We start from the raw sequence: 13,439 nt of genomic DNA on the forward strand, positions 1-13,439 counted from the left end.
GTCATCTGCATATCTGAGGTTGTTGATATTTCTTCCGGCAATCTTAATTCTGGCTTGGGATTCTCTTACTTAAAAACATGCAAAGGTTCTACTGAAGTGGAAATAAACCCGGGCTCTTGAAACAAAGGCTCACATTATGAAAAGCACTTTACAAAACAGCACGACGCAGATTTGTGAAAAGCAAAGCAAGAGCTTTCTGGCCCGTGCTGAACAAAATAATAATTTAATTGTAAAAAAAAATAGTCAGAGGCAGCAACAGCAGCTGAGGGCAGTAGAATTTAATGAACCCTCAGAGAAAGTCAAGAAGATAATGAAGGAGAACATTTGGTTCAGTTGGAAGGTTGCAGCATGCTGACTGTGAAAAAGATTGGAGAGTTACTGAAAAAAGAGAGTTGCTGAAAAAGAGTCCCTAATGCCATCTCACCAATATTCACTGGTAGCAGAGTGGGTTATGCCACTGAAGGAACAGGGAATAAGACAGGCTTGGGGGCCTTTTGTTATTTATTGCAGGTTTCAGCAGTGAGTATAAAACGGAAGTTATTCTGTTTCATTCACAATATTAACAGGGACAGTAATTTTAGAGAGTGTCTGTTTAATAATAAACCAAACACGTCTTCAACTAGGTCAGCATTACTGGGCAACCATAATAAGGCTCCATAAATGGGTAAACGCAGCAAAAAAGTTCTGCAAGTTCTCAGAATCTGCAAGTCTGGAGTCGTGATCCTAAAACCATAATTATGATAGGAAAATCTTGCTGTCACGAACACCCTTAAAAGCCACTCTTCTAAGTTTCTTTAGCAGCCTAAATTGAGATTCCTGCATTTCAGGGGGTTTGACTAGACGACTCTCCAAGGCTATAATTCTAAGAAATGAGGACCAATGTCTGATGGGTCTTACATCACAAAATCACAACCCTATGTTCATTTATTTCTGAGTAGGTGTCACTGACCTCTGTGGAATTTAACTTTTTGAGAGGGAATCTCCTGGGTGATTTGCAACTTCTACAAGTGCTATGCAGCTGAGAACCAGAAGTGAAATGTTTTGATTTTAACGCACATTAAGCTTCTGTACACTGCTTGTCCCTGTACACTGTTGGATGTATAAAAGTTCTGGAAAATATCCCTGCAGCAGACATAGGAAGAATAAACTGGTTTTTAAGCCAAGCATGTAGCAATGGCATGTATTTTCATAGTGGCTTCTATTTTTGCATTCTAGACTCAGTTCACCCTTCAATAAGGTGCAAAATTACCTCAACTCTGCCAGTCAGAGGGAATATACAGATGCTTTATTAGCAGGGAACCTCAGAAACCAGCAACAAACCCAAATCAATACTCAGTCTCACACTAAATCCTCCTTCAAACTATATCCCTGAACACTGGAAAAGGATATTTTTCAGCACTAGATGCATTTAAAAAAAATAAAGGATTCATTTGTATTGCATTTACATTCCTGAACTTACAGTGACAATGCACTTTCCCATGTCTACGAAATATATTTGTAATAAGAGGTACTGGAGTGAAAGGAGCGAAGCAACGTGTTTCTTGCTTATTGAGGTGAATGACTTAACATGGAAAAACTGACTACAATGAGGAACTATTTCAAGACATGTCCATGTATTTCTCACTATCCCTCCATGTGTTCTGCTTGGTGCTGACAGGTCAGAATACAGAGCACCATAAACCAGATCTCCAAATTAAATTTCTGCTCACTGACAGAACCCACAAACTCTTTGAAGACTGCTTTGAAGTCTATTTCATATCACTGACAAGAATTATTCTAAATCAGCTGAACTCTAGTAAGTGGCAAAATTTATTTCACTGCACATCCAGAATAAGTCTACTGCTCTTTCTTCTGTTTGCATGTAGGAAACTGATGAAGCTTGGGTAAATCAATGGAAGGAATTAGGCCATCTTGTTCACAAAAAAATAAGGTGTTTCAATATTTTAAAAATTTGTGTTTCTGTCACCTACCTACTACACAGCATCAAAAAAGCAGATGCTGGAGCATTCTTGCTGAGATTTCAGGTGAACATGTATCATTTGGGGGGATTTTATGGGAAATTGGGAGTATTTTTCCATGGATGTAACCATTAGTATACAGTGTTACCTCGGGTTAAGTACTTAATTCGTTTGGGAGGTCCGTTCTTAACCTGAAACTGTTCTTAACCTGAAGAACCACTTTAGCTAATGGGGCCTCCCACTGCTGCCGCGCCGCCACTGCACGATTTCTGTTCTCATCCTGAAGCAAAGTTCTTAACCCGAGGTACTATTTCTGGGTTAGTAGAGTCTGTAACCTGAAGCGTCTGTAACCTGAAGCATCTCTAACCTGAGGTACTACTGTATTTCCCCCTCTTATGAGGTTGCTAAAGCAGTCAGTGTTGATGTAAAATGCAATTTGTGCCATTCTGCACGAATGCGAAACGTGAAAGTCATGGGTCAGGGAGGGAAGAGTGCATTGCGCTCTGCGTTAAGGCTCCGGAATATTCTGCTGTTTTGTTCCTAATATGACCATATTGCTTTGTACTTGGAGGTACGTAGTTCTATCTGTCAACAAGAAGTCGTGATATAGTATCATATTCTCTGCTTTTGACAATGTCAGTGACATTTGACCTTTACTCCTATTATGTGGTCAGCTGTGCTGACCATGAGGAGGCGAAGACTATCGTCACAGACACTGACTGCAGTATTAACCCATGCAGCTCTATCCACTTAGCAGGGTTAATATTTACCATTAGAAATATAAAGGATGTGCAGCACTTTCCTATTTAAATTTTCAAGCATAAACACACATTTTAAAGAAGAGACCAGGAGTTCATCAAAATATGTATTTGTTTCTTCCTTAAGAATAAAAAGATGTATGGTTATGTTTTCCTCAAAGTGTCTTGAAAGCTTGAAAGATCTTTTTTTTTTTTAAGCCAACTATTCTTGGGCTGGAATAATCCGCATATTATTTTGCATTTCCCCAAATTTGTAACTTCCCAGTTGAATTCATTCAACACAGAACAATTCCCTTTTGCTTTTAGCTTAACTAATATCCGAATCAGAAGCTGAGAATAACCAAACTGTGTAATTCATTTTAAGCAGAAATAATGCAACAATTCTTCTTCTTTTTTCAATGTCCTCCAAGGAATATTTGAATTGGGAGTAATGTGGAAATCTGTATCTGAAAGAGGCTTCGGCATTTTTAAATGCCCCCAATTGCCAAAAAGAAAAGGAAAAGGAAATATCAATCTCCCAAAGGATTGGTACGAAATCTTGGGTGTTGTTGTTCTCTTTTAAAAATGATAAATAAAAAGTTTAGGTGAGTTGCTGAAAGCAATTCCTGGGGACAATGGCATGTGCGCGCACACACACATATTATGAAGCAAATCAATAGGTATTAGCATTTAAAATACAGATACAGAAAGAAGCTGTATCATATTTTAAGATGTCAGGCTGAGATTTAAGTTGTCACAGGAACAACTTAATATTTCCTTATTTGAGTTTCCCAGTTGTCATTCTGCAACTAAGGGCTATTCTTTTCATATCATTTTTATAGTTGTAAATTGATTTGACTATTTCCAGCTTCATCTGTGTCCGTCAGAGGCAATCTTTACTTTTTGAAGAAAAACAGAATGCTTCAGCTATCAAGACAGTCACTGAGTTACAGAATTTCTAGGCCGAGCAATCACCAAATAAATTTAAATAAATGTTGTTTATGTCTAAAACCCCTAGTGCCAAAGCCTCTTTAACATATTTCAGGAAATGTGAGCTGATTTAGGATTTAAATTAACAAAACATGCATTGCTTGAAAATACTGAAGGAGCCTTTCCATCATTTTCTTTCCTTTTATTATAGTTAGGCTCCCCCCCCCCCCTACATATGGCCTAAAATAATGTGCCCACAATTGTCAGTTCCGCTGATTTATATAGGTTAAATGAACTGATGGCTCAGTCGGTAGAGCATGAGGCTCTTAATCTCCATGTTGGGCAAAATATTTCTGTACTGCAGGGAGTTGGACTAGATGACCCTCGTTGTCTCTGCCGGCTTTATGATTCTATCATACTGTCTATCCAACTATGTTCTCTAGACAGTTCCCAGCATGTTACAACCCACACAACAACTCCAGTCATACAACACCTTTAAAACAGTATGAAAGAGCAGCTAATAGTTCTGAACAGTGGAGCAGAGTCCCTACAACAGTTGGATAATGCCTTGTACACCTCCTTCTGGCAACTCCTGTAGCCAAGCTGTGCCGAACGTATCGCTCTGCTTTCCCTTGGACCACATCAGTGAGGCCAAGAGTGAGCTCTGGGCATCTGGGCATCCCAGGACTGCCATATACAGTGGTACCTTGGTTCTCAGATGCCTTGGTACGCAAACAACTTGGAACCCAAACACTGCAAACCCAAAAGTAAGTGTTCCGGTTTGTGAACTTTTTCCGGAAGCCAAACATCCTCCGTTTTGAGTGTTACACTTGCAATCTGAGTGCCACACTTCCGTTTCGAGTGTTACGCTGAGGTCCCTCTGTTTTTGTTATTTCTTTTGCGTTTTTGTGGCGTTTTTGTTTTATTTTTGTGACTGTGTGGAACCCAGTTCAGCTACTGATTGACTGACTGTGTGACTGCAGTACATTGTTTATTGCTTTCATTTTATGGATCAATGGTCTCGTTAGATAGTAAAATTCATGTTCAATTGCTATTTTAGGGGTTGTTTTTAAAAGTCTGGAACAGATTAATCCATTTTGCATTACTTTCTACGGGAAAGAACGCCTTGGTTTTGGAACGCTTTGGTTTTAGAACAGGCTTCCGGAAAGGATTAAGTTTGAGAACCAAGGTACCACCGAACGCTGTCCAGACTTGCACTCTGGGGAGGTCACTTTTGTGCCGCTAACACACCAGTGACTTCAACCCCGGAACTGCAATCCAATGTCTCTCGAGTCAGATGGACACTGACAACCTAGCTCAATACAACGAGGCTCACAATAACAAAAAATAAAATATTAAAAACCATTCCACCCACCAAAGCATAAAATGAAAGCAAAAACTGCAATAAACAAACAAACAAATGTACAACTGTGAGTCTAATGAGCAGGAAACATTACTCAGAGTTTGCAAAAGCCCAAATTGATTTATTGCCCCATGCTGTTTCGTAGCATAAATGTTCAAGCTACTACCTAAATCTCAGGTCCCTTCTATTGCCACCAAAATAAAATTTACAGCTCTTGATACGCGTTTTCACTCTATGTATGCCTACCAGATTTTTTCATAATGTAATTTATATAGGCTTCCAGTCGATAGAAAGAAATACAGTTTTCTTTTAAACTTGTGGAGAAATCTATATAGAGCTCAATCAAGTCGTGAATCCAAGAGCAAGACTGCACAATTTGGAAGTTTGCAACTTGTTAGCTGCTTTGCCAGTATGCTAAGGAAGTCTTTTAGTTATTTAAATTGTTTGGGTACAAAGCACTCTTCCGTCATAGTTTACATCACCTCTGTTAACGAGAATAAATCGATTCAAGAAAGAAATATGGTTTATTTAACATATTCTTCTATGCAGCTGTTGCTGTAGAGTAATTTCACCTTAAAGTTCATTCACATTAGACTCTTCCTGCCCTTTGTTAATATTTAGATTGTAAGCGGCTCAGGGCAGGGGCCTCTCTTTCTAGCTTCTTCTGCTTTGTCAGTCACTGCATGTGTGGATGGTAATGTGCTAATTAATTCATTTTGCAGTAAGCAGCTCCAAGGAAGAATTACCTTTGAACCCTGCCACTTAGAAGAATACACATTTCCAACATTAAATCGGGGGTTATCTTTGGCAAGCTAGATGTTGCTGGACTCCCAACCCCCTTCACCTCTGACTTATGAGCCTTGCTAGATGGCTGATGACAACTGGACTCCAACAACATCTGGAGGGCCACAGGACAGCTACCCCTCTTTTAAATCTTTACAACTGCCTAAAAGCCATATGCAACTACTTGAGACCATGGTCAGCACAAGACACATGGCAATAAAAGACTATCCATCGTCCATCACCTTCTGAATTACATAATGAATGCAAACTGAATACAAGCCAAACTGGAAGAATTAAGTCCTTGCCAAGAGAGCTTAGCTCCACTTTTAAAAAAAAAAAAAAAATTCCCCAAGATTATATATGCATGCCACCTCTGAAGTTTATTGGTGAGAGCAAAGCATGCAATAAAATGACTATTTGAAGTAATATGGTTTCTAAGCAAAATATATCCCATGTTTTATTCCTGAAATGTCTTCAAAATATATCCCATGTTTTATTCCTGAAATGTCTTCAAAATGAGATTCAACTAAAGCATAGTTGAAACTTCAAGCAACTTGCAGCACAAAACATGAAGAGATCTGGCTCAGAATTATTAAGCATACAAATGTTTACCTGCTGAGATGTCCTCATCAACAAGGTCATGCTCCTCTTCTGGAATTTTAGTTTCAGATACCAATTGTTCAGGAGCAGGAGTAGCTGTCTGAATTGCTTCTGTGGTCACTCCAGCTGAAATGTCAAAATAACACTATTCAATTCACAGAACAAAAGAAAACATGTTGATCTTTACATTATATTTACATCACATTTAAGTGGAGGGGGAAATACAGATCTCAGCTCTTATAGGAATCAGATTGTCAAGCTTTCCTTCTCCCAGAAGACTTGCCAACCTTGACCCGGGTTCATGACATTCCCTGAAGGTAAGTGTTGTGATAAAAGGCCAGTTCCTGGGAGTTGACCCTTCCCAAGATGTTGTGAGTTTGGACCTCGTGAAGATCTGATCAGGGTACATACTCAAAGGAAACATCCTTACATAGTGCATTGTAGAGCTGGAAAAGGTCAGAAAGGAGCAATGAAAATGAGCAAGGGGCTGGAGCAAGTCTCCTATGAGGAAAAGTCACAACTGTTTGGGACTTTTAAGTTTATAAGGTTTGTATAAAAGTTACACACAGTGTGGAGGCAGTGGATAGAGAGAACTTCTTCTTCACCTCATAATTCCTGAACCTGGGACTGTCCATTGAGGGTGAATGTTGGTAGATTCAGGAGAGCGTAAAGAAAATAGTTCTTCATGAAGCACATATTGAAACTGCAAGATTACAGTGGGACCTCGAGTTATAAATGCCTCAGGTTACAAACACTTCAGGTTACAAACTCCACTAACCTGGAAGAGTTATCTTGAGTTGAGAACTTTGCCCCAGGATGAGAACAGAAATCGTGTGCCGGTGGTACAACGGCAGCCAGAGGCCCCATTAGCAGAAGCACACCACTTTCTAGTTAAGAATGGATCTCCGGAACAAATTAAGTTCGTAACTAGAGGTACTACTGTACCAGATGTAGTAATGGCCACCAAAGTGAAAAGCTTTAAAAGAAACTCAGCTCATTGGGGCAGAGACCTCCCATGTTTTGCTTATATTACCCCGCTACTATGAAGACTGAATGATGATCCCAAGTCTTCCTTAATTATTTTTTTACTTTACAGCATACCTTTCTTAGGAGCCCAGAGAGACTAACAGCAATTTAGTGGCAGTTCTGGGGTTTGTTCCCTTTCGAAAATGTTTCTTTTACAAGAGAGACTGTACAATGCTATGATTCAGTGGCAGGTTTTGCTGCTATATCAACATAGCTAAATAAAAATGAGATGTGCTGCAACACCATGTAACAGAAAGCTCAAACCTGTCACCAGAAGTTGAGTCAAAAAAGAAACAATGGGAAGCTGGCCTTACAGTAGGACCATAAAGAAGGCTGGTTGCCGAAGAATTGATGCTTTTGAATTCTGGAGCTGGAGGAGACTCTTGAGAATCCCATGGACTGCAAAAAGATCAAACCTATCCATTCTTAAGGAAATCAGCCCTGAGTGCTCACTGGAAGGACAGATCATGAATCTGAGGCTCCAATATTTTGGCCACCTCATGAGAAGAGAAGACTCCATAGAAAAGACCCTGATGCTGGGAAAGACTGAGAGCACAAGGAGAAGGGGACGACAGAGGATGAGATGGTTGGACAGTGTTCTCGAAGCTACTAACATGAGTTTGACCAAACTGCAGGAGGCAGTGGAAGACAGGAGTGCCTGGTGTGCTCTGGTCCATGGGGTCACGAAGAGTCGGACACGACTAAATAACTAAACAACAACAACCACCACCATTGGTCTACCTTGTTCAGTGCTATCTAGCTGGCACTGGTTCTCCATGATTTCCCAGCCTATCTAGAGATGCCAGAGGCTTTTTTGCAGGCATAGCATGTGCCCAGTCACTAAGTTATTCCAGAAGAAAAGGACTCTCCATCACTCTTATCTATTCTTGCAGCCCTGTTATAGGTGCTAGGAAATCCAAGAGCTCACTCCAGAATTAAGCAGAGGAGGTGGAAGTAATGCATGTCCCAATTAGAACTTTTGGAGTGCCCCCATTTTATTTTGCACAGAGTCATTTAAAAATCCAGGCCAATGTAAAGACTATATGAAATCATTCACACATTTGAAATCCGCACACACAATTCTCAAAGTGAATATAATGTAACAAGCAACACAGAGGTTCCTATGTTCAAGTTTCACCATTCTTTCACAACCCCACCCCATCCCAGAAGTAGAAAATCTGTGGTTGGCCGCATTAAATTGCACAGCCTCGTTCCACAGAAGGAACTTATCAGCAAGACTATGTCATTAAATAAGCCTTTATTTATTGCAAAGCAATTATGAGCTGGAGGGGAACGCAGGTGGCACTGTGGGTTAAACCACAGAGCCTAGGACTTGCCGATCAGAAGGTCAGCGGTTTGAATCCCCGCAACGGGGTAAGCTCCTGTTGCTTGGTCCCTGCTCCTGCCAACCTAGAAGTTTGAAAGCACATCAAAGTGCAAGTAGATAAAAAGGTACCGCTCCGGCGGGAAGGTAAACGGTGTTTCCATGCACTGCTCTGGTTCGCCAGAAGCGGCTTAGTCATGCTGGCCACATGACCAGCTGTATGCAACTCCCTCGGCCAGTAAAGTGAGATGAGTGCCGAAACCACAGAGTCGGCCATGACTGGACCTAATGGTCAGGGGTCCCTTTACCTTTTAATTATGAGCTGAGCCATGGGCTTGGGGGCCAAATGCATCAACCCAGGTCTTTCTATCTGGCCCTTGAGACTCTTCCCTGGCCACCAGTCCTGTTTTTCACCCCCCTTGAGTGACTGCCTAGAGTGAAAGGTATGATGCTGTCTTGCGCTTGCCTGGAGGAAGGGTGGAGAGGGCTATGGAGAGGGCTGTGCGAGTGTGGGTAGAAACTAGACTGCTGTACAAAATGTAAAATTCACAGTGGTTACTCTGGCCCCTCCACTCCCAGCATGTGGCTTCCAGGAGGATGCTCACAAGGGATTGTGGCCCTCAAGTACAAAAGGACTACCCACCCCTGTTCTAAACTAACAAGGAAGTGGTGGTGGCAAGTGCGAAAGTACTCTTTAGAAAGCATTCATAGCTTCCGTTGAAACCACTGCTTAGACGAGCTTATATTTAACATTCAAAAGCTGGGAGTAATATTTATTATTCACAAAACAAATCATCTGTGAGATTTCATCCGAATCTCCATGGAGGGGGGGGGGGAATCATAAATAATAAAAAAAGAAGACAGCCGCAGCAACCCAGAGGGGGGAAAAAAGGAGAAAAGAACAGAGAATGTGAAAAACAGAAATAAATCAGATGGAGACAGACTGTGAAATATGGCTTCTTTTTTGAAATAAAGTCAATGAACAAGAGCATGCATTACCAAGCCTGACCTTCCTATTCTCCGGTGCTTTCTAGATAACCAATAAAGAGCAAATCCAACAAATAAGTTTATTTTATATATGAAATAAGGAATAAATAATTGATGTCTAAAATACAGTGGATGTGACGCAAAGTGGTTACTTCAGTACAGGATGGGAGAAGTCCTACTCCGTTCTTCTTGTCCTCCAGACTAATAGTTTGCCTATATTTTCTATTCTTTTAAGTCGTTTGTTGCCATACCTGTTTCCTGCAGGCTGGGAGGAAACTTTAGTCTATTTGAGGATTAAGATCAGTAGATGAGGCCTAGCTCCAACTTCCTTTTAACTGTTGCTATACTAGTCAGTTGGCCACGTGACCCGGAAGTGTCTTCGGACAGCGCTGGCTCCCGGCCTCTTAACCGAGATGAGCACGCAACCCCAGAGTCGGTCACGACTGGCTCGTACGGGCAGGGGTACCTTTACCTTTATACTAGTCAAGACCAGCAACGGGGCCTTAGTGGTGGTGGTGCCACCATAATGGAATTCTCTTCCCAGAGCAGTTAATCAGGCCAACTCTTATATTCTTTTTTGAAATAAAATGGTAGAAATTATTATTCTGGTGTTTTAAAACATGGCCTTATTCTTTCGAACAAATTGATCAGCTGCTCAATAATGAGATTAATTTAGAGACATCTTGGGGGGCGGAGTAGAAGCCATTCTTTATTTATTACATCTATATACAGTGGTACCTCGCAAGACGAATGCCTCGCAAGACAAAAAACTCGCTAGACGAAAGGTTTTTCCGTTTGCGAGTTGCCTCGCAAGACGAATTTCCCTATGGGCTTGCTTCGCAAGACGAAAACGTCTCGCGACTTTGTTTCCTTTGTCTAAATAATAATTCGCAAGACGAAAAATTCGCTAGACGGCAAAACTTGCGGAACGAATTAATTTCGTCTTGCGGGGCACCACTGTACTGCCTTTTCCTCCAAGTAGCTCAAGGTGGTGTACATGGTTTTCCTTTCCCCCACTTTATCCTCACAACAGCCATGTGAGGTAGGTTTGGCTGAGAGTGAGAGACTAGCCTAAGGCCACGCACTCAGTGAGCTACTTCTGATGGTAGCCATTTTACAATGTTTTCTGATGTGATGTACACCACCACAAGAACCCTACAGAGCTATGTGGCTCTGTAAAAGGGAGCCGGCGTTTGTCCACAGACAGTTTTTCCGGGTCATGTGGCCAGCATGACTAAACCGCTTCTGGCCCAACGGAACACCGAAACCAGAGCAGTGCACGGAAACGCCATTTACCTATTTATCTACTTGCACTTTTGACGTGCTTTCGAACTGCTAGGTTGGCAGGAGCTGGGACCAAACAACAGGAGCTCACCCTGCCGTGGGGATTCGAACCACCAACCTTCTGATCGGCAAGCCCAAGAGGCTCAGTGGTTTAGACCACAGCGATGTGGCTGTGTAGAAACTGTCTAATAAATAAGCAGAACATCGGTGCTGGAGGCTCATAGAATCATAGAGTTGGAAGAGACCACAAGGGCCATCGAGTCCAACCCCCTGCCAAGCAGGAAACACCATCAGAACACTCCTGACATATGGTTGTCAAGCCTCTGCTTAAAGACCACCAAAGACGGAGACTTCACCACACTCCTTGGCAGCAAATTCCACTGTCGAACAGCTCTTACTGTCAGGAAGTTCTTCCTAATGTTTCGGTGGAATCTTCTTTCTTGTAGTTTGGATCCATTGCTCCGTGTCCGCTTCTCTGGAGCAGCAGAAAAGAACCTTTCTCCCTCCTCTATGTGACATCCTTTTATATATTTGAACATGGCTATCATATCACCCCTTAACCTCCTCTTCTCCAGGCTAAACATGCCCAGCTCCCTTAGCCGTTCCTCATAATGCATCGTTTCCAGGCCTTTGACCATTTTGGTTGCCCTCCTCTGGACACGTTCCAGTTTGTCAGTGTCCTTCTTGAACTGTGGTGCCCAGAACTGGACACAGTACTCCAGGTGAGGTCTGACCAGAGCAGAATACAGTGGCACTATTACTTCCCTTGATCTGGATGCTATACTCCTATTGATGCAGCCCAGAATTGCATTGGCTTTCTTAGCTGCCGCGTCACTCTGTTGGCTCATGTCAAGTTTGTGGTCAACCAAGACTCCTAGATCCTTTTCACATGTACTGCTCTCAAGCCAGGTGTGACCCATCTTGTATTTGTGCCTCTCATTTTTTTTGCCCAAGTGCAATACTTTACATTTCTCCCTGTTAAAATCCATCTTGTTTTGGCCCAGTTCTCTAATCTGTCAAGGTCGTTTTGAAGTGTGATCCTGTCCTCTGGGGTGTTAGCCACCCCTCCCAGTTTGGTGTCATCTGCAAATTTGACTCCATCTGTATCAGGTTGTAGCTGATGCTGGAAGGGCTCCACTACTGCACAATGCAACCCTTAACTAAAGTAAAGTAAAGGTAAAGGTACCCCTGCCCATACGGGCCAGTCTTGACAGACTCTGGGGTTGTGCGCCCTAAGAGGTAACAAATCAGAACTAGACACTGCTTCAATGGTATTTGATGCAGAGGGCAATTTGGTTAAAGAAAGCCCAGGGCATGTCACCAGTGCATAGGAACAGCATTTAGCATCTCATTACTCAAATGTAAGACAAGCTTCCCACTGTTATCACTGGACTCTTAGCACCCACAAGGATTAAATGGGTTCGTCATTCAGAAGTGTTTTGGCTCAATTCAGCCCCCTCCTCCGGCTTCCCGTTTAGAAGAAAATGTGTTGTAGCAAAAGTGGCAACTGTGGCAAAAAGAAAAGAAAAGAAATCTTGCTTGCAGACCTAGCAAGGGGTGGCGGGGTTCAGGTGCTGGCCAGAACTGCAGCAAACCTTTGTCAACATCACATGCATCTGAGACTGGAGGATGGGCAGCTGTCAGGATTAGAGACTCAGTGGAGATGGGAAGTGCAAACTAAATCAGAATCAGACGAAGCACGATACACCGTGGGCTAACAGAAGCTGGATCAGAAATCTGGGCAAAGCAATTAGCCGAATGGTGAGTTCAGAAGAGAATCCATGAGTCAAGCACAAACCAATAGCAGAGAGTTTTGTTCATGAGATGAGGGGCAAAGGGGAATTCAGAAAATAAGGAGCTAACGCCACAAAAATAGCAGGGATTAGGAACAGTAAGAAACAGCAAAGCGTAATAAATGGCAGGATCAATGCAGGCAGGGAGCATGCAGAACTAAAGGCACGTAAGTCAGTAGCCCAAGCAGAGAGATCTAATGATATTTACATGCACCAATCGGGATTCCAGAGGCTGGGGCTATGCAGGAACTCAGCAGAATGCCAAGGCCTTTCGCAAAACCTAGCAAGTAACAGCGGATGGCATCCAACTAACTTGTTCCATCAGTATTTTTGCTTGCACAACAGAACACTCTGCCTCTTCCCATGATCACCCTGTGCCCTCCCCAAATCTGCTCTAGAGGGTTGGTAGAAAACCCTCATTTAAGGGGTGCATGGGAAAAGTTCCGCTTTGCATGCACAAATCACTGCAGTGAAGGAATAAGGTAGTTGGATACTGTTCATTGACTCCTTTACCATTGACTCTAAGATCCCAAAGAGAGGGCTGGCCACCTCTAATGCAGGGCACAGAAAAATTCCTCCCACCCCCTTCCCAGGACACCCCCCCCCCATACACACTTCTTTGTATCAACCACTTTTAAGAGCTTACAGATCTGA

At 42.3% G+C, this 13,439-nt stretch overlaps 1 protein-coding gene across 4 annotated transcripts in view; it reads right to left on the minus strand.

Moving 5' to 3' along the window:
• WDR7 (WD repeat domain 7) overlaps positions 1–13,439 on the minus strand; it is a 213,668-nt gene that overhangs the window by 132,996 nt on the left and 67,233 nt on the right. For all 4 annotated transcript variants that reach the window (XM_028747877.2, XM_028747879.2, XM_028747876.2 and 1 more), the window contains one exon: positions 6,384–6,497. In XM_028747877.2, coding sequence (XP_028603710.2) covers positions 6,384–6,497 — 114 coding nt within the window. The remainder of the gene's footprint in view (positions 1–6,383; positions 6,498–13,439) is intronic.

Source organism: Podarcis muralis, chromosome 11, assembly GCF_964188315.1.
Source record: "Podarcis muralis chromosome 11, rPodMur119.hap1.1, whole genome shotgun sequence".
Lineage (NCBI taxonomy): Eukaryota > Metazoa > Chordata > Lepidosauria > Squamata > Lacertidae > Podarcis > Podarcis muralis.